Source organism: Atta cephalotes (assembly GCF_000143395.1).
Source record: "Atta cephalotes unplaced genomic scaffold scaffold00055, whole genome shotgun sequence".
In the NCBI taxonomy this organism is placed as follows: Eukaryota; Metazoa; Arthropoda; class Insecta; order Hymenoptera; family Formicidae; genus Atta; species Atta cephalotes.
This window is the reverse complement of record NW_012130119.1, coordinates 673,815-699,872: the sequence shown is the minus strand read 5'-3', so window position 1 is coordinate 699,872 and position 26,058 is coordinate 673,815. Positions and strand designations below refer to the sequence as shown.

Below are 26,058 nucleotides of genomic sequence, written 5' to 3'. Positions count from 1 at the left end.
AACGTTTAACGTTAACGTTAACGTTAACGTTAACGTTACGTTAACTTACTTACGTTACTTACTTACTACTACGTTACTACTACTTACTCTACTACTCTCTACTCTCTCTCTCTCTCTCTCTCTCTCTCTCTCTCTCTCTCTCTCTCTCTCTCTCTCTCTCTCTCTCTCTCTCTCTCTCTCTCTCTCTCTTTCTCTCTCTCTCCAATTTATAACTTCAATTAATATATATTGCGAATATATGTATATATATTGCATATAATATTAATTGTATGATATGTCGATTTAATCAATAATTAAATGCGTACTCACGAGTTGCTTTGGCAATCGCTCCAATCAAAACGGGGGGAATGGCCATCAGGATGCAACCTATAGCGGCAACGTAACTCAATACTTGAGCTCTCCCCGCGGTTTTCGAGGAGAGGACACGTTGGAAGTACACTTGCCAAGGTATACCGCCGAATATCAAAAGTAAACCGTAATCCAAATAATACCAATATTCCTCGGGACTCACTTTGCCGATCCAATCAACGTCCATGGAACTGAGGGATTGTACCTTCGGATTGGACCAAGCGAACGGGATACACATCCACTATTGACAAAAAATGATTTCCATCATTTTAATAAAATTTTAAAAAATTCGGTAAGAGAATATTTGTCAATAATAAAAATAAATAATTAATAATAAAAGTTAATAATAAATATTTAATGATTTTCTGAAAATTACTCTAGACTTTTCGCATTTTTCGATTATCTTTAATATTTCGAGAAAAAGATAATTATTTTTATTAAACTGTTGGTGTTTAAAATAATATTTCTATTTTATAAAAAGAATTTTTATATTAACAGAATTTGAAAATAATTTAGTAAATATTCAATTCGTTTAAAATGTTTTTTTAGAGGGTTTTTTATAAGACTGGATATACATAAAGCGGACTTTAATCTCTAATTGATTGATACAAGCTATTCAAATATCTTTTCCAGAAATAGGATCTATATCGCTGCTTTGATTAGTTCTGAAAGGTCTGATTTATCGCGATTAATTACAGTTAATGGACGGCAGTTTCATTACAGAGGGACGAGTTTGCATTCGGAACGGTATCTGAAAGGGAAGTTTCGTAGTGCTCGAAATAAAAGCATTGCGAGTGTAATACTGTAACTCCAGGCAATAGTAAAGCGTATAAAGAACAGCATAACTAATTTAAATATTTTCGTTCAATAATATAAACTATTTTATGTATTAATATATTTTATGTGTGTATGTGTCAATAATTTCTATTAATTGATGACAACAAAATAAGATTATGCAATTGGAAACACGACGTCAGAATTATACTCTTAATATTTAAATATTTTTGAGTCGCATGAATTCAAGATGAAAAATCTATATATATCTTCTTTAAAAAAAACTTTAATTTTAGTCAAATAAATTAATTTACTAAAAGAGTCTAAAAAGATAAGAAAAGAGTCTAAAAAGAAAAGATCTTTGCATTGTAAAGCTTTAAAGTTCACCGTTGTAATGGAAATTCTCTCGTTAGAAGCAGAAGTCTCACTAAAATAATAGCTCGATAACGTTCTTTCGAGAAGTGGGTCACCACCTATACGTCACCGAGTATAAATTTGGTAATACAAACGCTCGCAATAGCGAAGCCATGATATTGATTACTTCTGAAGCTTATATTGTATCAAAGACTCGTCCGACCGAGCGTTGCACGGGTCAAGTAAACCATGACATTTATTGAAATTTTGTTTTACTAAAAATACAAAAAAACGCGCAATCAAATTTTAACGGTGCATTATAACGACTTATTTTATTTTTATTTCAAGTTATTTTTTATTATTTTAAATAAATTTCTCTTTAATTATTGTTTTATTATATTTAGTTGTTCACACACAAATATATGTTCGTTTTTAATTGTGTTTCCAATCATTACTAGTTTTTACACTAAACAAATAATTATAACTAATTGCAAATACTTAATGCGATTTGATCGTATTACAAGTCAATCGACCCACTTACCAGACCGAGGAATATGCAGAAGAGCTGAATTACGTCGGTATAAGCGACAGAGTAGAGACCGCCGAAGAGGGTGTAGAAAACAGCGATACAGGCGCTCAAGATGACGGAAGTGCCCTGATCCATGTCGATGATGACCGCCAGCGTGGCGCCAAGTGCTGCAAGGATACCCGCTGCCCAGAAAACCTCACCGCACAGAGCAGGTAGAAAGAGGAGGCCACCCATACGCTCCCCGAATGCGTCTTGAAGCGGATCCAACATCGTGACGTACCCCTGCTGTCGCATTTTGTTCGCGAAGAAAATACCACCTGCAACAGAAAGTCAACACCATTAAGAATAACATTTTTCCACTGACATATCTCATTATGGAAACTGAAATAATTTCATCAAACACTAGAATATCTTATATATAGAGAGAAATATCAACTTCAATTGTTGTAGATATTGATAAATGTTTGGATAGCATAATAACTAACAATAAAAGAATAGAAACAATATATGTATGTTTTCACAGAATTTGAACACCAGAAATTAAGTAAACACAAGTTTTTGATTAAGACATTTGAAAAATTTATCGACAGAATACTAAAAATTTGGTTTCTGTTATCAAAATCCAAGGAGCTTAAGCTTGAAAAAGTAAAAAATTTGAGGAAAAATATTAATTTTAGCAAATATATGTGATAATAAATTTAAAACAATACAAACTGTATTTATATTTTATTTTTTTACAAAATTACCATAAATGGAAATGGAAATGGAGTATGTTGAAACTTTTGAGTGGTAGGTCTAAAAATAATTTTGTTGAATCAGCAAAAGAATTATATAAAAAACTCAAGCATGATGAGCAATGTTATAAGAAATTTTGACTAGTTTAAGAGAGATGACTAAAAAAATGATCCGAAATATATAAGCAAAAATTTTAGCAACCAATTTAAGAGTTCTACAAAATTATTATTTTGATATACCAAAAAGTTATTTTCAGATCTGTATCTAGCTAAATTTTTTAATTCTTCAGTAAAATTGCTCTTTTCATGTAAAAATCCAGATTTTGAAGAAATAACAATCTTAAATTTTTTTTCTTAATGTTATTAGATAATCATTCATAGACATAGCGAAGCTAGGCTTTCAATGGAGTTATAGTCGCATTTATTCTTTGTCGAGGTCATTTGACTGCGCGAGACATTGGTGGAAAAGTTATCGCCTTTATATGCCGATAGCGAATACTCTATCGACTGTCTGTCTGTTATATTACAAGAATTCTATTGTCGGCCACCGTAACTTCTTCAGTTGGGCATATAAGCACTCCAACATCGTGTAAAGAAAGACACGCCATTGATCAACGATCTTTTGATTGTTCTATCGTCAATCTTTGCGATTGTAAACTTTCACCGTCCACCCGGCTGATTAAGGTGAATTACATAATGTTATGAAAAGTTTTCAATATCTTCATGGCAATCTTAAGCTTGTGTCATTATTGCTCCTTGTCAGATTTTGACGCACGACAAGTAACTCGCGTACACTAAATTGCTACTATAAAATCTACTTGCCCTAGAAATCATAATTTTGTAAGTTGTTTAAATTGCACAAAGTCGCTAAGCAATAGAGCAAGAACGAACAACATCATAAAAAGGCAACAGTAAAGTCTGACTTATCAATTTTACGTGAAAGATTTTACTTTTAAGATTTTTTTTAGATGAAGATGAATGGAAATAAAATTTACCATATAGAAATTTTTATTTGCGTATCTTTGGGGAAATTTTTCACAAAAACAGAAAGACTGAAAAATGAATAAACTCGTACTTTTTCCAAAGTATTATCGGAATAACTGTACTTCACGTTATGAAGAAATTAAAAATTAAACAGTCACGAGAACAAGAAATAAAACAATTGGACTCACCGAAAACGAGGCTGAGAGCATATCCAAAGGGTGCCTGGCACCAGACCAGACCCTTGGTGTAGATTGCCTCGGCGGTGCCGTTGATATAACCACCACCGACCCAGGTCGCCGTCATCGTAAATATCCCGACGAAGAGCCCGATCGAGCGGCCGGCCAGCATGACCTCCTCCTCGGAGTCGTTGCCCGCTTCCTTTTTCCTGGCCGCCCATATTCCCACGCCCAAGATCAGCAGGTAAAAGAGAACGATGGAAATTACTCCGGCGATGTTGATCATTTTCGGGGAATAGGGGTCCACCGGCGTGAGCTCGAGCTGACGGAGACGTAGGTCCGAGAAGTTCGGCAGATGATCCGCTTTGGGATTGTCTGGATATCTGAATTCAATTTTTGGACATGTTTTTTTCCTTCAGAAACTTTTATGTGAAGGCGGAATTTAAAAGAATTTCAAAAAGTTGAAATCGTGGTGCGAAATCGGCAATCGTGATGCTTAATTTGATTGATATAAAATATATATATATTATTATTATTATAAATTACAATAATTTTTATACTTTGCATTTTAGGAAAAATATTATGCTTATATATTTGAAAAAATTATTTAAAAACCTATAACAAACGAAAGAAAAATCACAAAATAAAAATTATAAGTTTCTATCTGGAAGCTGTTTCAATCAATGGAATAAATTTTATTCATTCACCATCTTACTTTGTGTATAGTCTGATTTAAATTGAATTAAATTTTACAATTTTATTTATAAGAATTGACTTTTTAAATTCTTTTTTTTATAATGCGATACATTTTTAAGGGTCAAACTCTGTTAATTGCTTTTTGTAAAGTAAAAAAAGGTAAATATACGAATTCTCTCCCTTTATTCGCTGCGGCCGACGACGTTAATGAATGCAAAAACTTCTGAACGTAGGTTTTACAAAGAATTTATCAATTTCGCGTGTATTAAAGAGTGTATTAAAATCTTCCACTTGATTAACATCATGACCGTCACGCTTGCGCCCAACAAGTGCAGCTAAGCGCAAATATTATGTTTCTACCCTCCCCCCCGAGGAGTATTTAAATCGTTCAACCGAGTTCACCCTCTAATCCTGTTAGGCGCGGTCTATCCGAGGCGCCACCGCTCAATTCGGCTTCAAAAAGGATGTAGCTTCGATTAACGCACTTTATTTGGCGTAAAGTAGAACAAAAAAGGAAATTAAAAAACGGTTTTGCCGAAATATCTATAGTTAGATACAGATCAGAAAATAATTTTGTTGGATTATCAAAATAATTATATAGAATGCTCAAGCTTGTTGCTTGAATGTTAAAATCTCTTACACCATTATTCATCATGCTTGAGTTTTCTTCATAATAATTTTAATGATGCAACAAAATTATTTTCAAATGTGTTGAAATTTTTAAACGCTTCAATAGAATCGTTCTTTTCGTGGGTGACTCTTTCCTTACGAAAGGAAAGAATAAGATTGCAATTTATACAATGAAACACAAAAATGCAGTTTTAAAAGACAGTTTTTCGAAGCGAGATAAAAGCATATTTCATTAGTAAATAATAAAAATTCACCTTGCAAATAATAAACAAAATATCAAAGAATACATTTCAAAATCAAAGAAAAAAGTAATGAAGAGACATAAAGGAATGTCATGTGTGCATCTTGTATACCAAAATAAAAGGCACGATTGCTAAAAGTTCATCTTGCATAGCAAGCTTCTTTTACTTCGATTCTCTTATTTTTTATTATTCTTTGTTCTTCTTCAAACAAAAATAAGGAAAGAGAATTAAAATGTTATTAAAATTACAAAAATTATCAAAATTTCCAGTCAACAAAATAATAATAAGTTCGATGTGTCCTGCGAAAAAGAAGAGCAAAGTCTAAATATCAAGGGTGGAGGTTTACCTTTGAAATCCCCGCGAGGTACAATCACGCAACAGCGGGGGGCAGCCTCACACGGGCACCGGCGGCATTTCTTGAAGACGATGCTTCCAGACGACCGACGACGACGCTTGATTGGGATTTGGGGGGCAGCAATCACCCCACCGGAGCGAGGTCTTCTGGGAGGGGCTATTCCTTGTCCTAAACGCGAGGCCGCCCATGGGCGCTGATGGCCATCGATTTTCACCCAACTCACTGAGCCCGCTGCTTCCCTGCCTGCCTAGTTTCTTCGTTTCTCTCCTCCCTCGCCTATTTTCTGCGCCCACGGGACCGATCGCGGGGATCAGCACGGTCCTTTATCTACAGAAGAACGAGAACTATTATGTTTAGAGATATTAGACACCAAAGAATGTACGAAAGTGTCATCAAGGAGAGTACTTCAGTCAGAAGATGTCATCTGGTATTTTAATTATATTTAAGAGCAAGTTTGTAGCAAGATCATGTTAACATACAATCGATCAAAAGGGTTAACTTCATAAGTTAAAGTTTTTAATCATCTGTGAAATTTGGGCTCTTATAAAGTTATTGTTAATTAATAAACAACGTAAATAAGAAAGTATTGATTTTTCTGATGAATATATATTCTTGTCAGCTCTACTTTTTTTTGTGTTTAAATAGGAAAAAATGTCTTTTTTTAACCTTCAGCATCAATAATTTCTTTAATATGCAAAGAGAATTTACAAAATTGTGTACACTTTTTTACAATATTATTTTCAATAAATCTTTTAGATAATTTTAATCTTAAATATAATTCAAATCAATTTTGAGTCGACAATATTTAAATTATATTTTTCAATCTAAACTAGTAAGTTTTATCATTTTAAAATATATTTATTATTTCTTTATGTGTTTTAAATTTAATCTATGTATCCTAGAAATTCTAATTTTAAAAATGAACGAGCAATCAAATAAGTTAATCAGCGTTTTGAAATTTAAATTTTCGAGCATTCACAACTTGTAAAAAATTTAACTATCATTTTGATCAACGTCAAGATTGTTAAAAGTTTTATTACAAGATAGAGATTCCACAAATAAAATTATCACATATAGTTCTATATAAGTGCTGCTCTATTCACACACGCTGTTTTATATTTAAGTACGAATACATATGAACTTTGACTGGCCATGGATCTCTATGAATTATTTTTGCGCGGTTGTACTCTAAAGCTGGCTGGTAATAATTCAATGCTGATTATAATAGTTTGATACCAATTAAACGTAGAGAAAAACGAATTTGTTTTACGTATTTTATTTTGTAACATTTTTCTATGTGAAATAAAATACAAATGGTATAGAAAAGACACCTTCGCCTGTAATTTCATCGGACCAATCCTACTTCTCGGGATAAAAAATGAAAATGTTTTTCAAAGATCACTTATTTTTTTTTTATTTTTAAATCGCTTATGTTACTACAGCCAAATGATTACTTACGGACACTTTCCTCACTGTTCCCACTGAACAGATCTCCCGATCCCGAAGGAACCCAAAGTGGCTGCGACTACCTCATTTTGGAACCGGTGTTCAGCGCAGGCAATCGATGACTGTGGGGTACCAATGGCCGAAAGAAAACCGGCAACGCAAAGACAAGGTATAGAATCGACTTCACGTGACGGGAAGCGCAACTACCGGTCCCGAAGAGATGAGTGAGATGGAATGCGAGACGAACCGGAGGTCGAACGGATCGTCGTTTTCGTAATCGTGGCCGTGATCGTCGCTGCCACTATTGTCGTCGTCGTCGTCGTCGTCGTCGTCGTCGGAACGACGTTGCCGTCGTCGTCCCGTACAGTCGCGGGGGCCACCTCGTACTGAGGCGGTCGGCCGTCTGCCGTCTCGCGAGGACCGACGACGACGGAGGGAGGGCATTCGGTATAATATTGATTCGACCCCCGTGACGTCACGGCGGCGCGGCGCGCGGCACCGTGCGGGGGGTGCGCAGCGCTCTGTGTCGCACCCCACCATCCCCCGTATCCTGCTGCCTGCATCGCCGTACGTCCCTCGCTATCGCGTACCCCCTTCGCACACCCTCTTGTCCCATTCCTCCACGAACCCGACGCCCCCGCCGGGGGCGAAGCGGGGGGCGTGGACAACTGGCTTTGGCTGGCTGCCGCTGAGTCTGCGCCCCCGACTGAGTCGCGACGGAGATCGCGTCCCCCTGGCTCTCTCCGTCGTTCTCCTCTCACCCCTTTCGCATGGAGAGCGGAAATTCGGGAGGGGGGGAGAGGAGGAAACCCAGAAGATGGACGAATTGAGGCCTCTCAGGAGATGAAGAACCGATACTAATATGACTTCGAAGGTGCATTATTTCCTGATGAACGTCACGTGCACTGGCCGATTCGTTTCCTCTAGAAACAAGATGTGTCGATTAATGATTTCCCTTCACGACACATGAACACGACATCTTTTCAACTACAAATCGTCAAAAAAAAAAGATAAAAATTATCGTTGGAGTTATTCGATATTAGAAATTAAAAGTCATATTAGATCACGTTACTCTTGAATAGCAAAAATTTGTTTGTTAGAAACTCTAATGAGCTTCAACTTAATAAAATTATGATATAAATGTCAAGCACTTTCCATACTTCAGAGTTGTAATATTTGAAGTAACATTGATCTATTTCTGCATCAAGCACGAGTAACTTGATTAGCCTTTAATGGCTAATTAAGTTATTAGCGTTTGCTTTTATTAGAAGTTTAATAATGTCTTGCCATTGAAAACCAAAAGTCGTAGGATATATGACCTATTATAAAGCAAATGTGATCCTTTTATATAAATAATATATAAAATATTCTCTATAACAATATTTATACACTGAAAAAAATATATCTTAATTTTTCGAATAAAAATTTTCTTGCTAAAAAATTATTTCTTTGAAAATAAAATATTGTACAATAATATTTTCAAAGAAATTGTCATTGAGCCAAAAAAATTTTTTTTAATACGAGCAAAGAAATATTTCTTTGAAATTAAAATTTTTTTTCAGTGTATGCAAAAATATTAAATATTGAATATTAATTTCTTATTTTTTTATACGAACGTAAAAATTACATAAAAATATTTTCCCTGGGAAAAGGACAAGTTAATTTTTTAATGCAGTAATGTCTTTTATCGATTGCGAATACAACAAGATCTCGTTTTAACAAAATTCGACGAAAAATCAGCTCCAACTTTTTATCTCCTTTGAATTATCAGCTATAAATTTTAGGATTGACATTTACAGTAATTTTGGATTCTCAAGGTGTGCGTGGGCAGAAGTTAACGGGGACGGTAGGTAGGGATAGGTGACGAAAGTGAGGGTGAGAATGGAGAACATCGATAGGAAGAAAGGCACACGACCTGGTGAATCGATTACCCCGAAAAACATATATTCACCTCTCGGCGATTGCCACGTTTAATTACATGGACAAGGGCTGATGTTTTTTCATGAAGCGGTCGACTATTATTTTAAGAAATAAAAAAACTACGAAAATGTATCATTGTAGCAGGGATGAAGATCAGATTCTGAATGAAATGAAATATTCAGGGATATCGTAAGGTGTGTCGAATTATGAAATAATGCCTCAGTGGAACGGCACATTACACGTCGATATTTAATTACTCCTCTGTAAAGACGATCCCTTGCGAAGCGAATTTAATGACAAAATAATGTAAATTTGTAAGTACATAAATTTGCTTACGTCACACGAATGGTAGTCTGCTAATTAAAGCGACGAATAAAAAATTATTTATAACGCATACTTTCCTTTATTAAATATAATGTGTTATAATAAAATATTAGAAGCATTTAATTGTTATTAATGAAGTACTGTGGACACAACACATTATTAAATAGACTTTTAGGATATACAATAGAATATTCTTTTTAGTAATCTTTTTTCAGCTTATTATATTATTTATTATATATAGCAATTAATCCTTTAAATAAAGTATTTTAATTCTTATTATGCTTTATTATATCATTTCCCTCTTTTATATTGTAATATAATAATTATGTAGTTCAGTGAACAGTAATAACAGCAAAAGTATAGCATCTCGCGTAAATCTTAATACTCGCATGAATTACGAATTTAGAGATGAATTTAGAGACTCTTCGAGAATAATTTATAAAATTTCGGATTTATACTGTTACCATACAACGTGAATGCCAAGAATAACATGGCGTTAAAAATGCTGACGTCAAAACTGCGGAGAAGCAAGGAAAACCTATTAATGGCTGAGTAACGGTCGCGTTTGTTACAGGTCAATATAGAGCGCAGAAAAATATGGTTGATCTTCTAGACTGGGATAACGCAACAAAATGCAAATAATTACAAGATAATTAGATAATAATTTAGATCATAATGCTGAACAGACAGATGTAACGGCAAATTTCCCTTCTTGTGATTCTTCTCTTCCTCTCTTTCTCTCTCCCAAATTTTGCATGATCAATATCGTTTGGCCCATTCCTGTCAAATTGAAAATTGCATTTGCTATTCTTCTGTCACTTTATACCACATTCTATATATATTTTAAGCATTTGAATATAGATTTCTTGTTTCGACTCTAAATTTTGTAACATAAACAAAATACTTTATTTCTTAAGAAAACAAATAATATTTGCAATAAATGTTAACAGAATATAAATATACAAAATTATGGCACTCAATTATTTCACCGTAGTGAGTATTACAAAATAATTACAATTTTTTAAGGCATTTTGTATCTTGCAATGTGACATCTTTAATTATATATTATTTAATTTATATATAAAAAAATACAATAATGATTCTGTATCTTGCATCATCATATTATATAGACTTCTCGGGAAAAAATGTTTCACATGTACATATAATCATATACATTTATATAAAAAATTGACATATTTTATATACAAAATGTGTCCATTTATATAACATTTTTTCCCGGGAATTATTATAAAAATATACAGTATTATTTTATTTCTCGTTGGAAATAAACAAATTAAAGACTTTATTTGCGCTACAATTATTAGCATTGCTTAGAATATCTCAAAATACTTATAGAAATTTCGATAGAACCGAGATATTTTTTACAATGTGCACACACTGGCCTTATCAACAATCCTACAAGATAGTTCGCAGTTTACCGAGTATCACATTCGCTAGTATTTTTTCTAAAACAAGAAACTATTAAATGTAACAAAATAAAAATTAAGATCATTTTTTCATAAGGCCGATCTTTTTTTAATTAAATTTCTTGTGTGACTCATTCAACTTTATTTTTATTTCTCCAAAACGTGGAGAGAAAAAAAGAAGAGGGATGAATCGTTTCAGCTGAAAAGATTTCTGATTCCACATAAAAGTTAAAATGGGGAAGAAAAAGAAAGATCCGATAATGGACGGAAATCGACAATTTATTGACGTCGGATCTTTCTTTTTCTTCCTCATTTTAATTTTTTTTTAAAGATTAAAGATTTTTCATCGAATCGTGGAATAAATTTCTATTAATTCTTGTCAAGTCCCTTTGGTTTGAGATGAACTTTCACTTTCGTGTTTTCGTGACTCGGTATCGCGAAGCGATCGTTACGCATGCTAGTAAAGACGGGGATTCGGCGAATTAAAAACGACAACCAGTTGAGTGAGTTCAGGCGACCCCGACAGCCTACTTGTCACGAAGTCAAGCACTGACATCCGCGGAGAACTGGTGAATTGAAATTTACCCGGCCACGTGTCAGGTGAAGCACCCGAGACGATAATATGCACGTGTGTCCGTACGGCTCGTAACTGGATACGAAACAAGAGGGTTCCATTGGGTTATCATAGGGTGATACGAGGCCACGACTCCTAAAGAGTCTACACGTGACGCACTTATAGATCACAAACGTTGTCATGTTTCAGAGTAAAATCGATTCCTCCTTTTTGTCTAATATGTACATGTCTATCGTTTAATTATAAAGCGGCAGAATAACTCTTATATAACTCTTAATTTATTACTAAAATAATAAAATTAAATTTTTACCCTTCCTTACTTTTCCGCGTTTATTAATAAATTTCCTTTTATTATTTTGTAATTTTCTATTTCTATTTCATGAGGAATCTTAATGATACTTCTTATTACAAAAAAATTTGTTAGCAGCTGCCGGTAGTGCTTTATTGCGTGATGCGCATGTCCTAAATAAGATATGTTCTGTTTCATACATAATGCGCATATTGTAAAAAGCCCAGGAGATTGATATTGCATTGGAATTTAATCAATCAAAACAAAGTTTACAAAAATTAATATTAATTTCCTTTTTTTTTATTAAATTCAATCCAATCTCAGAACCACTTCGACCAACTACGATTAACTTTAATCGACGGTTAGTCCGTGGAATCTGTTGTTGACAAATGCGATTGGTGAATTCCAACTAACTGGACTAATCATTGATTGAAGTTAATCGGAGTTGATCGAAGTGGCCCACGATCTGCATCTTGAAAATTATCTGCGATGAAAATTACAAAAATAATCAAATTAGACGTTGACCTATGAAATTATAAATAAACATTATAATAAATATTTGTGCACTTTGTGACTTTAACTTCGTTTCAAGATACAACAGAGCTTTTATTCTTGAAAAGAAACATTACATATACTATAGCACTTCCCCACGTATACGTTTTTTTTGTATACGTTTCTTTTTTTTTGTATACGTTTCTTTACGAAAATAATAAATTATAGATTAGCAAATTGTTCCATCGTTCCGTCTGCAATTTGACAGCTTTGTTAGAATGCAGAGTTAGCTTGGATCTACAATAGATTTTTAAGCAGGATTTACAATAGATTAATAAGAAATGGACGAATCATAATTATTCTTGTCGCATTTGGCTGTAACTGGTCAGTTTCTTATGGCTTAAGATACCTATTATAGATCCGAACTTAGAATATAAAAATTTATAATTCTGTCGCATACTTTGTTTTCGCGCCATTTTTTTTTATCTCGATGATGGGGATAAAAAAGCGCCAATCAAAGGAAAAAGGAGAAGAAGAAGAAGAAGAAGGACCTATGACGAAACATTCTTCTAGATCTACAAGTATGATCCAATCAACGCGAAGAAAATTTCCAACTTGTAAATTAAACATTCTGCTGAACGCAGCCGTTGGTTATCCTTCTACTTAACTCTCGTATCTGACACAACAGAGGAATTGTGAGATGTGCTTTTTGTAAAAAGTGGAGTACAGCCATACAGGGAAAGTCCCAAGGTAAGTGCCCTGTCAATGAGAATCTTCCCCTAATCCTATATCTCATCTCCATTTGAATTTTGCTAATTGTCTAATCGAAGATTCAGAAGCTGTTTCAGAGTACATTAATTGTATTTTTAATTTTGTTTTTTTGAAGTTTTTTTGAAGTTATTTGAAGTTTTTTTGTTTTTGAAGTTTTTAAGTTAATAATAAAAATTTTATCTTCTTGAAACATCAAAGACGATGTAAAAATTCTCAAAAAAGAATCTCAAAAGAATAGACAGTTTATGTTAAATTCAGTTTTAATAAGAATGTTTTGTTGTCTTTCAGAAATGTCAAAGTAGCGAAATAAAGTTTTTCAATAAAAGATCTCAATTTGTTGAGTTTATTGAAATAAATTAGTTTTGTATTTCATTTAACTTATTTGCACTTATTTGTATAATTATAAGAAAATGAGGATAACTGTGTTAAGTCTTATGTCTAAGTTACTGTCTTTCATTATTAACAGGTATATTTCTAATAAAGAACAAAAAGTATAGATATTACGGATATTGATTTTAGATAATCAAGAATTGTTTTTTTCCAGATTTTTTTATAATTTTTTATAATTTACTCAGATATATGCACGTTTTATTAATACTTTAAATTATATATACGTGATATAATTTGTAATAAAAGTTTATTATTTATTGTGAATTAATCTATTTTTAGGAAAAACCATATTTAAGTTCTCGATGTAAATTAATTGTGTATTTTGAAGGAATAATTGTTAATAGTTTGGATAAACAAAAAGATCTTTAAAATAAAATGAATTTTTAAAGTGAAGTATCGGATGATATCGATAATTCTTCTGAAATAAAAACGTTTCCTAATATCAAAAATTCAGATAGCGAGGAATTTAGGAAGGTACAGTCAAGTTCTTTAAAAGATTCTCATGTCTCAAAAAATGTAAATAATTATGATATTACATCTGAGAGCAATGTCACTTTAAACAAAATTAATCATATAGTCGAATTTGATAACAATATCGCTTGCGAAATTATTCAAAATAAACAAGAAAATGAACCTGAAGAATTTTCTGCAAACATTAAGATAACAACAAACATTAAGATAACATACTAATAAATGTGACAAAACTAACTATATGTTAAAAGAAAAATTCTATTCCAGTTTAAATTCGGTTAATTTATCAGAAGTTATTACCTCACAAGATAATAGTTCTTTTCTTTCTTGTACTAAGCAAGCACAATGCGCACTAATCAGATTAAAAGAAATATTTCGAGAAGTCAAATACAGACCAGTAGCGATACATCAACAGAAGAATCAGACGATAGTTCGGATGAAGTTTCGAGTAAGCGACAAAAATTAAATGAAAGTGTGCGCAACACCAATGAAGGAAACTTAAATGACAATACAGTGACGTTTCAAAGAAACACATTAATAGCGGAGCAGCAAAATTATCATTTGATAAGTGAGTCAGCTGAGAACGAATCATCGAATACAAATTTAAGAGCAAGATCAGAAACTGCTAATAATTACCAGTCTACTTCATACAAACATGAAGGTATTTTTATACTTTTTCAAATTTGTTATTATTTGGTAAGATGTGAAAGTTTGAATTTTGAACACAGATAATGGGAATAAATGGGAAGCTACTAAAAAGGATGAATGGGAGAAACAAGAGAAAGATAAAGATAAAGATAAGAACAATGAAGAAGCCGATAACTTAAAAATAAGAAAAATATTTCCTAATTGGCATATTGTACCGGAAGTGATAAATCGTCAAATAGGTAGCAATCCATTATTCGAAAGACGATTCTATAGTTCTTTATGTGCAGTAGAGCAGCTGCAACTTATGTATAAACTTAATGAATCCATATTGGTAAATTATTCATCTTGTAAATGTTATACATTGAACTACGCAGATTTATATATTGTATTGAAACCATTACTAAGTTATTCTTGTATTATTAGTTAATGGTATATATTTGATTATTAGTTACAGAATTATCAAATAATAAAACTCTTAAATTTTAATCACAAAGGAAATTTATTAATGTGTGTCATTTGTGATATGATTTCTATTTGGGATTGGGCTGTAGGAAAAAAAAAATATTCTTTTACAAATAAAGATAACTTCTTTATATCAGATGTATGTATTATAATTAATTATAGCATTGGAGATTAGAGTGTTGTATAATAATTATTTTAATGTAATTATATTAAAAGAATATGTTTATTAATCTTTTTCTAGGATTCATTCCAAAATGTCCTCTCCGAGAAATATTTTACTCGAAATATATAATATACGTAATATATACTGTATGTATATTAGAGTAAAATCTTCCTCAGTGGAGGACGTTTTTGGAATGTAGCCTTAATTAGTTTTCTTAATTTATAATTGTATGAGTTTAGACCAAGTGGCTGTCGTTGGAAAATCTTATAGCTTTTTCTGATAATTTTTATCAGATATATTTGCTGGATATTGAAAGCAACATATCGATGAAATTGGCGACACACGATGGAATCTTGAAATTGGCTATGCATCCTGAAATACCTTATGTAATTTTTTCTGCTGGAATTGATTCAAGAGTGTTATCCATTGATATCCGAGAAAGCAAATCAAAAGAGTGAGTAATCGCAATTAAAAAGCTTAAATATATATTTATATTTTTTTATGTAAGCTATGTTTATACCTTACGGCATATCCACTGTATTAATTTTTCATATTAAGAGTTCATTTGTGATTGATACTCAAGATTATTCAATACTTGCTGAACTAATCAAATTACAAGTAGGCTCAATCAATCTTCGGTATCTATCTTCGGTTTCAGTTGTATGATAAAAATGTTTTTTTTTATATTTTTTTAATAAATCCTCTATAATATATAATTTTTTTGTCCGTAGGTTATTTGTAGTAAAGGAAAATTTGTTAAAAGTACCATTACACAGTATAAATTTTAATCCTTCAAACAGTAATGAATTATGTGTCGCTGGTCAGTCCTACTGTGTCATGGTATACGATCAGCGAAATGTTTCAAAACCGCTTTATAAACTATGGCCTAATTATGTAGTACGTCTTGTATTAAGTCCATTACTAGAAAAAAGTTTATAATGAAAGCAATAGAATAATATAATTTGTTTACGTATATGTTAATTAGAGGAAAGCCTCTTATTATGAGATAAGCGCCTAATATGAGATAACGGCGTTTTTATTAAACTAATAAATGCTATCTATTGGTTCCATCATGAATTTTTTGCTCTTAGATTGAAAATTATTTAGTAGAAGATTTATTATTAGATCATGTTTGTAGTTTTCATTGTAAAACAAGATTTTAGAATTTGGATGTCTTCAAGTTTCATTGAAATGAATCTTTAAACCTTGTTTATTATTTAATAAATAAATATTTGGCAATAAATTCTTCATGTAGTAATAGAGTAAGGTACTAATAAAAAAAATACGGGATATGTTGAATTGTTTAATTATAGAAATTAGATTTGATGATCGTAAAATCATAAGGCGTGGAAATCGTAATATGAGATACCCAGGGTATTTATAATATGAAATAATCCATGCTCCTGTGTTATAATGAAAATCGGTGCTAAAATATAAATTTTATTAAGCAATAATAAAAAAGACAACCGAAATGAACGTCGAGTGTCTATTTCTGTGATGTTTCATTCCAACTATCTTCTGAAGAGTTCTGGGTACAATCTATCGCATGCTCACTTTTCGCGCACATGTTTGTATTTTAGAAACATTAAATAAAGTTTTTTAATTGCAATATTGATATATTTTGCGTTTTACTATCGATTTCTCGGGGCATCTCATATTAGGAACACAATTTTTTGACTCTGCGATTTACTCACTTTTTACATTTCTTTAATTTTCAAAAAAAATAGAATTTAAATTAAATTTTATATAATTTTATATTTTATCTTAAAGTTTAATTCTCTTCAAAATGATCTATTATTTTTTAAATTCTGCCTATATTTCCAGCATTTACCCAAAATGAATTCGATATCTCATAATAGGGACTTTTCCTCTATTATATTATATATAAATGTTTTAGGTAAATAATGATTACGTATTTGTAACGTCTGCAACGTATAATTATAACGGAACAGAAATTCTCGTTTCGTATAATCATAAGGAATTATTCCTGTTTAATAAATTAAAAACATTATCATGTGGAGATTACGGCCATATGTATGAAAATTATGTGGATATATCACAACCGTGTAGGTTATATATAAAATGCAATTATTTTATAATTACATTGTTTTTTATTAACGATTATTATAGATCTTTTTAATTCTTAATCATTTTTTCTTTATGCGCGTTTAAATAAAGAAAAACTATAAAATTATAGTATAATTATATTATAGTTTTTCTCTAAAGTTTTTTTCTCTAGTTTTTCTATTATATTATAAAGTTTTTTTTCTAAGTGTATCACCGAATCCTGTTTCTGTATATTAATATACAAAAACAGAATTCGGTGATACACTTTTGAATTAATTTTCATATGTGTGTTGTTAATAACTTATTTAAAAAAAAAATTTCTATAAAAATGTCTCTTCTAAAATTTGTTATAGTACGCTATAGTTGAGAGAAACGATATTTTATATATAATAAATAATTCTGATTTATTAATATTTAATTAATTATTCATGCCTTTTGGTTAATTATAGTATATAATGGTTATTTTTTCGGACCTAAAAGCGAATATGTTATATCTGGATCCGATAATAATATATTTATTTGGGAAAAAAATTCAGAATGTATCATACAATATATGACAGGAGATACACTATTGGTAAGTTTTTCTATTTTATAAATTTAATATAAATAAATTTTTCTTATTTACAGTATGAACGAAAAAATAATGACTCTTTAAAATTTAATTTATATAGGTAACTCACTTGGCGAGTCATCCGCATATTCCCATTCTTGCGACATGCGGATTTGAGAACAACATTAAACTATGGATGCCTTCGAAAGGAAAACTTTCGGTAATGCAATCATTCGGCAATGTACGTATGTAAAAATTATCTCTTTATAAATCTCTTCCATTTTTTTTGTTATCTTAAGGATGTATCATTTAAAGACAATTTTTAATATCACATTCTTGATAAAAACAGTGGAACGCAGTAATGTAATCGATGAATTCATATGTTCTCTTTTTTTCACAAGTCCCACGCGAGAAATAGGGAGAAAAATAACAATTTCTTCCTCTGATTATTTGATTAAGCTCTACAGAGACATTATCTGTCATAGAGAAAAAAAGAGAGAGGTAGATTAAATTGATTATATATACACTATCATGTTTCTTTTACAGCATTTTTTTATGGATGATGATTCCATTATATTACCAACCAAATCGAGATGAAGATATCAACGATAACCATGTCATCGATGATGATGATAGTATTTAATTCCAATAGCTCCTGGTCGGATAGCTCTATCGAAAATAGTCTATTCAAATGCGGCGACGTTGAAAGAATACAGTGTCTTTCTTAAAACTGGTGTTTAAATTAATATGATTTAATATTGCGATGAAATTACATGTATAAAACATATCTTTTTATATTAAAAAGGAAAAATTGCAAAGCGATGAATTAAAATTGTAACCAATTAATTAATTAGAAATAGAAATATGAATCATTTAGTAATAGATATATTCGCGCATCAGTTACCGTGTTTTACTCCTGTTTTTCATTTTTCCATATTAATGTTTAATATTATCCCAAGCAACGAGTCACGATAACGACATCAAAATGATATTAAAATGAATCGGAAATGATTGAAAAATGACTTTTAATGATCATTTTGAAATCATTTTGATATCATAATGACTTTTTCTGCTTGAGATAATATATAACTTATTGCACTTTTTTATATTAATCGTTTCACAATTATAATAAATTTTACTGAATAACTTCACATAGTGAAATATAATATATATCGCCGCAACGTCATATCGAAGATGCTTTGCATTCTAGTTATTATTGGTCTTTTATATTGACTGAAAATGAACTATTTCATATCTCCTAGTACATATCTTGAATTATACATAAGTTGGTTTATTGTATTGTTATTTTTTAATATATGCGTTGAACAAAATAAAATTAATTAATAAAGAATAAGTGAAAGAAGAGAAATAAAAAGAGGAACATATTTTAAAAATGATAAATCATAAAATATGCAGAGTATGATTTTTACATAATCTTATTGTTAGTATCTCAATATTTTCGAATTAAAAGAACATTCTAAGTAAAATATATCGTTTTGATAATTTAATGACGAAGACATAAATTATTTTTTACAAGTTTAATTTTTAAAGCAATACATATTTTTTTCTTTTAAAGAAATACATAGGTTCTTAGGATCCATTAAAGATATTTTGTTACTATTTAGTTTTATTTCCTTCAAGAATTTGTTAAGTTCAATTATATATTCTTAATTCATGATATTCTTAATTCATGATAAGACTGTTTAAAAAATATTAAATAAATTGAGAGAATTTATTGCTCTTAAATAATTCGAGAGAAACTAGTTTTGTTAAAAACCAAATCTTTTGGAAACGACTGTATAAGGGCTGAACTTTTTATAAATGATAAGGCAAAGTGATCGATATCTTGACTTTCGTAAACGGACCCTTCGTGATTCAATCGAAGCGACAAAAAATCCTAGGAGATCCAGCAGCAAGTAATCCAGCAACGGCGAGAAGTAAAAAGATCAAGCATAGTAAGATTTCATTATTTCTCTATCGCACAAAAATCATTTTAAATATAAATGACTAGTAGTATAAAGAGTACTTTGATAATGAAAGATCTCTTATTTTTGTAAGTAGCAAATATGCTACAACGACGTTCATTATATATTTTCTCTTGACATTTTAATCTATTGTAAGGAGCATGAGAGAGCGTGAGGTAGACTTTCTATCTGCCTAAATTATTCTCCGCCGGCGAGTTGTACGTGCTGGCGAGGCACTAATGTGCGTGCTTCGACGAGTCCTATCATCTAAGACGTAGCCGCTCCTACTTACTTCCTCTGAATGGACATTGCAACCGATACTTTAAATGCAAGCCTGCTGTTGACATTTGTTTAAATCTTACTTAGTATACAATACACTTTGTACAGATTTTAAATTTAACTCTTTCTAATTTTAAATAGTAATTTGTATAAAATAGAAACTATAGACGTTATTAAAACAATAATAAAATAATTATTAATTTAATTAAAGTGACATTATTTGAAATTAAAATACAAGCATTAAAAAGTTTCTATTTTAACATTTTTATTTAATTAACTTATCATATTACTAAAAATAATCGGAAAAATTATTGTAATTAAATAATTTATAATTTATGACAAATATATATAAAATACATATAAAGAATATAACTAATGATTCTAGAAATTATTTGTATCAGTTGAACAGACTAGTGTCAGTGGCGCCATCCATTAGCAAGCAAAGAAATAATTCAAATGAAGCAATATATATAATTTTATTTTAATATAAAAGTATTAAAAATTTTTAATTTAAAGGAATGCTGTAGTGTCCAAATTGTAATGTTTAATGCTACACTTTATCTAATTAAATAGTCATAAAATTCTTTTAAAGGGATTTTTATTTGTTTTAAAAAATATATTTTTTACTTCAAAAATATGTAAGAATAATAAAGTTAATGTATAAAAAGTATTAAAAATCATATAATTATATAATTATATAATTTTTTCTATTTATTTTTCGCTACGTGATATATCAATACTCAAAGGAGTGTGAGACTTATGTGTAATGTTCCTTATTACAACTAAGGCATTGTAATTTCACTTTCTTAAACTGTTTAACATAATATACAACATTATGGTATAATAGATAACAGCAAAGATATATTCTCAATGTCCGAATTTGCATCTATAGGCCATCTACGCCTTCTATAAGGTCTTTTTTTTATTCTCTTGTGACAGATACAAAGTGCACAAGAAGGTTCGATAATTGAACTCCAAGCGGTTATTTCTCTCAATGGAGAAGCACTTATATATAGCATCCAACTCGTTGTTATTGATGAGTTCTAGCATTCGTCTAACCGACAATGTTCTGATCAATTGTCCTTTAGAAACCGTGCCGGTATTTTCTTTATCGTAATCCTAAAGAACGTATAATTATCAAATTTGCTCATTGTTCTTTTGTCTTGCAAAAAAAGAGAAAAAAGAAAACATTTTACATAATAAATAATTGTCTCTTCAATGACTGTATTGTGTATAACGTATAATTTAATGACAGCTGTACTAACTTTAAAGACTTCCTCCAAGTTCGGACTCCGCACTTGACACAGTTTATCCAACGCGGTGGCTACCTTCTGTCGTTCGTCAAAATTCAGGAAAGTTTTGCTATTCGCCTCGGAAGGCACATGTTGCAAGGGAACCACAAGAGGAACTTTTTCCAAACACCCAGTCGCAACGGCTTCTTCCACAATTGTCGCGAATTTGGTGTATTCAATGAAATCGGATCTTCAGAATTAAAGAAATACGATAATCATGAAATAAGAATGTGAAATTAAAGAAGAAATAAATGACGATAATTATAATATTATAAAATTAAACAATGTTTCAATAAAGAAAATAAATATTAACCCAGCAGCTTATCTATGTTCAAAACATCTAAAAAACATTAAATAAACATTATTAAATATATATTTATCAAGTTGGCCAAATTTGATAAAATATGTATAAAATGCGTATTACAATTTAGTAAAAGAATATTAATTACATAAATAAACTTGATAAATGTAATTTATTTTTATAACATTTATTAAATAATTTAAAAATAAACATATCAAATTTTATAAACATTTATTTTTCAGTTTAAACAATTTAAAATTTTTATAATTTATAAAAAAATTTATAATTTATTAAAAAATTTTTATAATTTATTAACCATTATTTATTAAACAATATTTTGAATGCAACTATATTGTTTAGAAAATAATTCGAAAAATAAAATTCGCTTGGGATTAATTTGCTTTGATTATTTTTTTCTATTTTTTAAATTTTATTCCTGTTCTTATATTTATTTTCTTATCATTTCTATTAACTGATTTTATTTCCTAAAATTACTGACTCTTATTGTCAATATTATATCTCCATACTTTAGAGGCGCCTGAAAAAGTTCTGTAATCGTATCTATTTCTGCAGTTGTTAAACCGCAACGAAGCTGATCTAGACCTCTAATAAAATCAAACTTCGAAATGACAAGTTGGTTGTGTCTATCAAATTGACGCATGAATTCGAGGACCTACGCGTTGTAAAAAATTATTAAATTAATTCTGAACTCGAATCACTTCTCTTTAATTAATAACAAATATAAATTACTTTAATTCTTTCGCGTACAACTTTAGCTTTAATTTTAGCTAAAATCAATACAATATTGGTCTCATCCTCGTGAGGTTCAGACGGTGGCCTTTCAGCGTTAAGTCTCTTTTTATCCTCCAACATGCGATAATATAAAGGTTCCACGATCGGTTGGAATTCTAGTTCCTGCAAAAATCGAGTGTAGTTAAAACCCATATCATCGTTATATCTTTTTTCCAGAGCAAACTCTTCTTCTGGAGACAAGAGTATGGTCGCCATAACAAGGACTTGTCTGAATTGCATTCGCGTCACATGACCGCAATTGTGTCTGCAAATATATAATTAATTCATAAAGTTCAAAAATTATTAATATCTTTTCATCATTAATGTTGGCAAACAAAATATACTATTAACTGAAATATGCCAAAATTGAAACAATACATTTTGATCGAAAATTATTAAGCATTCACTGTAATTTTCCAAGCAATTTTAATTTAAAATATTACTTTCGTATTTATTTTCCAAAAGTATATGAATGTATTAAATAAATTATTACATGTTAATTATAATAAAAGTTATAATAAATAAATATTTCTTAATTATTTAATTACAATTTATTGTATTAAATATGTATAACATTTTTTTAAATTTAAATTTTTCGTCAGTCACTGTCAAAATAAATTATTTGATTAACAATTATTTAAAGATGAATATACTTGTCGTAATCCTTAAAAAAATTGCTTCAAGAGAATTCTTCTTTCTTCGACTCGCTGTCTTATTCTCTGCATGATATCTTCACAAAGCTCTCTTATATCCTTCGGTTGGCATTGCCAACTTTGCACACCTTTTCGAGGTAATTCAGCTATATCTTGAGGTGGTGATTCCACTTTTAGGCTTGGCAATTTATCAAGTCCTTTTATAGTAAAAACTATGAAAATGAAAATACTAAACTAAATGAAAATGTCTATTAAAATAATAAAATGTAAAAACGGTAGCGCACACATAAGAAAAAAATGTTAAAATACATATACTGAGAACAAACATTCTTTAAATTAGAATTTATTTACACAACAAAATTACAAAACATATATATTTTTTATTCATTTCTCATTTACATAAAAAGTGATTTCCTTCTTTAAATATTTTTTGAAAAATTCGTTTGTAATCTTTTAATTGTATTACATTTTTATTATATTATCAATTAAATCAAATAAATTGTTTCATAATTTTTATAAAAATCTAAATATTATTATTATAAAAAAATAAATTTTAAAAACATTTTATTTTACGCCCAAAGAACGATTATATATAATTAAAGCAGAAAAAGCGTTTGTTCTGAGGATATATCATCAAAAACGTTTACATTTATTTTAGATATTGTACCCTGATCTATATCATCTTCGAATATACGCCAACATACGTGATCCGAATCATCTGGATCCTTGTAGAGAGCGATTAAGGCATCGATTTCAGGTTCAGTCAGCCAAAGACTGCCCAAAGATGAAATCTGAAGCGAGGTCAGCGCTCTTCGAAAGTGTGGGATAGTCACTCGACCAACATTCAGATATTCGAAATCCTATGATCCAAATCATTCGGTTCTTAATCAACGGATTAAACCGTTAATATATCACGCTCATGATAATAGGAGGATGCGATAGCGAGTGAGCTCATTGCGGGTAACGACTCATTGATATCCGCGCGCATATGGGAATTCAGCATACGTGATAACGTTAATTAGATAATGTTATCATGCTGAATTCTCATATACATAACGTAATTGGATCGCGAGAACCTTGAAAAATTCATGGATGCGTATGCGGTGCTCAAGAATGTGCCTCTGGATGCGTTTTATGATTTCCAGCGTAGGAAGCATCTCTTTCACCTCTTCCATCACTGGATGGAACACCATTTGCTTATCGAAGACTTGACTGGGTATAATCTTACCAATTTCCAGTCGTGGGAGTTTCGGCAGTTTGGCCGTAATTATTCGACCGGGAAATTGATCGAGCAACTCCTGAGAAATGTAACAGAGAAACTAAAGGTAACATACATTCCAGAAAACACATATAATGTTCTAATTCCCTATTTGTATAAATATTATAAATGTATATATGTAAAGATTATAAACAAATAAAGGTAAAAAAGATTCTAAGACTGACAATACCTTACTGAGATTCACCAATCCATATCCTTCTAAATAATGTTGAACTTCATCTACAGCTTTCACAAACGCTACATAATTTACGAAATACTCATCTCTGGAAAATCTCTTTACGAGCAGGCGAAATTCCTCAGCGCCAAGGACGATGCCCAGAAATTTTAAAATTCGACCAAAATGGACGAGACTAACTGTGTCAACATTCTTCGCGATCTACAAAGCATTTTATTAGAATGAATCGAAAATTATTAAACTTCTCTATTATTTGTACTTATTAAACTTAATAAAATAAACTTAATAAAATATTCATATTTTTACAATTTAATTACTTTTGTTTATTTTTAATATTTTATATCAAAATAATCCTTTTCTGAAGTAAACAATTATATCTTGAATAATAAAATAGAATCGATGATGCTTTTTTACATTACAAGCAAAACTAAATTATCAATGTATTCGTATAATTATTAGGCTTATCAAATACACAAAGACTAAAGAATAAATTACAGCTGCAATAATTAATGTTGCAAACCGTAAAGATTTATATTTTTATAGATGAATCATATCAAATGTACCTTCTCGTAATCTTGAAAATGTGGTCGAAGAGCAATTTTTTTTTTGCTCACCAACACGGCGATCTGAGTGATAATCAAATTCAATTTTCGTGTTTCCATGCCACTCAAAGTATTTACATGCAGCGGATTCTGCCATTCTAAACCGGTCATAAGAGTCTTGTTTTTTCCAAAATTAGGAACTACGAGAAATATCACAAAAATTATTATTATTATTATTGTCATTTTGCAAATTTGTATGCTATGCATGTCATTCCAATTATTTTTATATAAACTTTATATAAAGACAGATAAATAATCATATTATATAATTTTTTATATTAATAATCGCTTGTACCACTGTCGTGAATAATTTCACAAAATTGCGAATAAAGAATCCGACCGTCCTGAATTCGAAAATAATCCGTCAGATCGCAAATTTCTTTATCCGATAAGCCAATCACGCCTTTTAGTGGTCCAGCCAAAACGGAGAGAAATTTGGACTCTGCAAATTTAATAACTGATTATATGTGTACACATGTGTTTTATAATTAATTAATGCATTAATATAAAATAATCGTAAATTTTAGATACATTCGATAACACAAATTAATCAATTATCACTGCAGCACAATTTTTAAATAGATTTTAAATTCTACTAATGTTTATCTATATATGTTTAAATCAATGAATTACATATCGCAAAATTAAGATTATTCAAATATTTATTATTTACCTCTGCATCAATTGTTTCATTGCACAAACATTCACTTATAACTTTAACTCCAAATTTTAAAAATCATACATTGAAATATAAATGTAAGATATATATATATATATATATATATATATATATATATATATAATATAATATATATATTATTATATATAATAATAATATATTATTATAATAAATAATACATATATACATATNTAGTAGAGAAGTAAATAAAATAAATAATAGTATA

At 30.3% G+C, this 26,058-nt stretch overlaps 3 protein-coding genes across 3 annotated transcripts in view; 1 reads left to right on the top strand and 2 right to left on the bottom strand.

Moving 5' to 3' along the window:
* The window catches only part of LOC105623293 (high-affinity choline transporter 1), a 7,794-nt gene extending 3,609 nt beyond the window's left edge, over positions 1-4,185 (bottom strand). The window contains exons 1-3 of the mRNA XM_012204691.1: positions 3,912-4,185; positions 2,018-2,322; positions 310-589 (exon numbers count right to left, since the gene is read on the bottom strand). Of these exons, the coding sequence (XP_012060081.1) occupies positions 310-589; positions 2,018-2,322; positions 3,912-4,185 (859 nt within the window). The remainder of the gene's footprint in view (positions 1-309; positions 590-2,017; positions 2,323-3,911) is intronic.
* Positions 4,186-12,787: 8,602 nt separating this feature from the next.
* Positions 12,788-18,262, top strand: LOC105623322 (DDB1- and CUL4-associated factor 8-like). Its single transcript, XM_012204719.1, is given in 13 exon segments — positions 12,788-12,875; positions 13,014-13,044; positions 13,845-14,139; positions 14,141-14,273; positions 14,276-14,587; positions 14,655-14,905; positions 15,029-15,175; positions 15,439-15,653; positions 15,931-16,096; positions 17,097-17,265; positions 17,716-17,840; positions 17,938-18,063; positions 18,215-18,262. Coding segments are annotated over 13 exon segments (2,106 nt in total).
* Positions 18,263-20,965: 2,703 nt separating this feature from the next.
* The window catches only part of LOC105623321, a 5,731-nt gene continuing 638 nt past the window's right edge, over positions 20,966-26,058 (bottom strand). Inside the window, 11 exon segments of the mRNA XM_012204718.1 lie at positions 20,966-21,178; positions 21,325-21,541; positions 22,180-22,325; positions 22,403-22,709; positions 23,098-23,132; positions 23,134-23,309; positions 23,765-23,957; positions 24,174-24,416; positions 24,546-24,752; positions 25,115-25,293; positions 25,449-25,595. Coding sequence (XP_012060108.1) covers positions 20,966-21,178; positions 21,325-21,541; positions 22,180-22,325; positions 22,403-22,709; positions 23,098-23,132; positions 23,134-23,309; positions 23,765-23,957; positions 24,174-24,416; positions 24,546-24,752; positions 25,115-25,293; positions 25,449-25,595 — 2,063 coding nt within the window.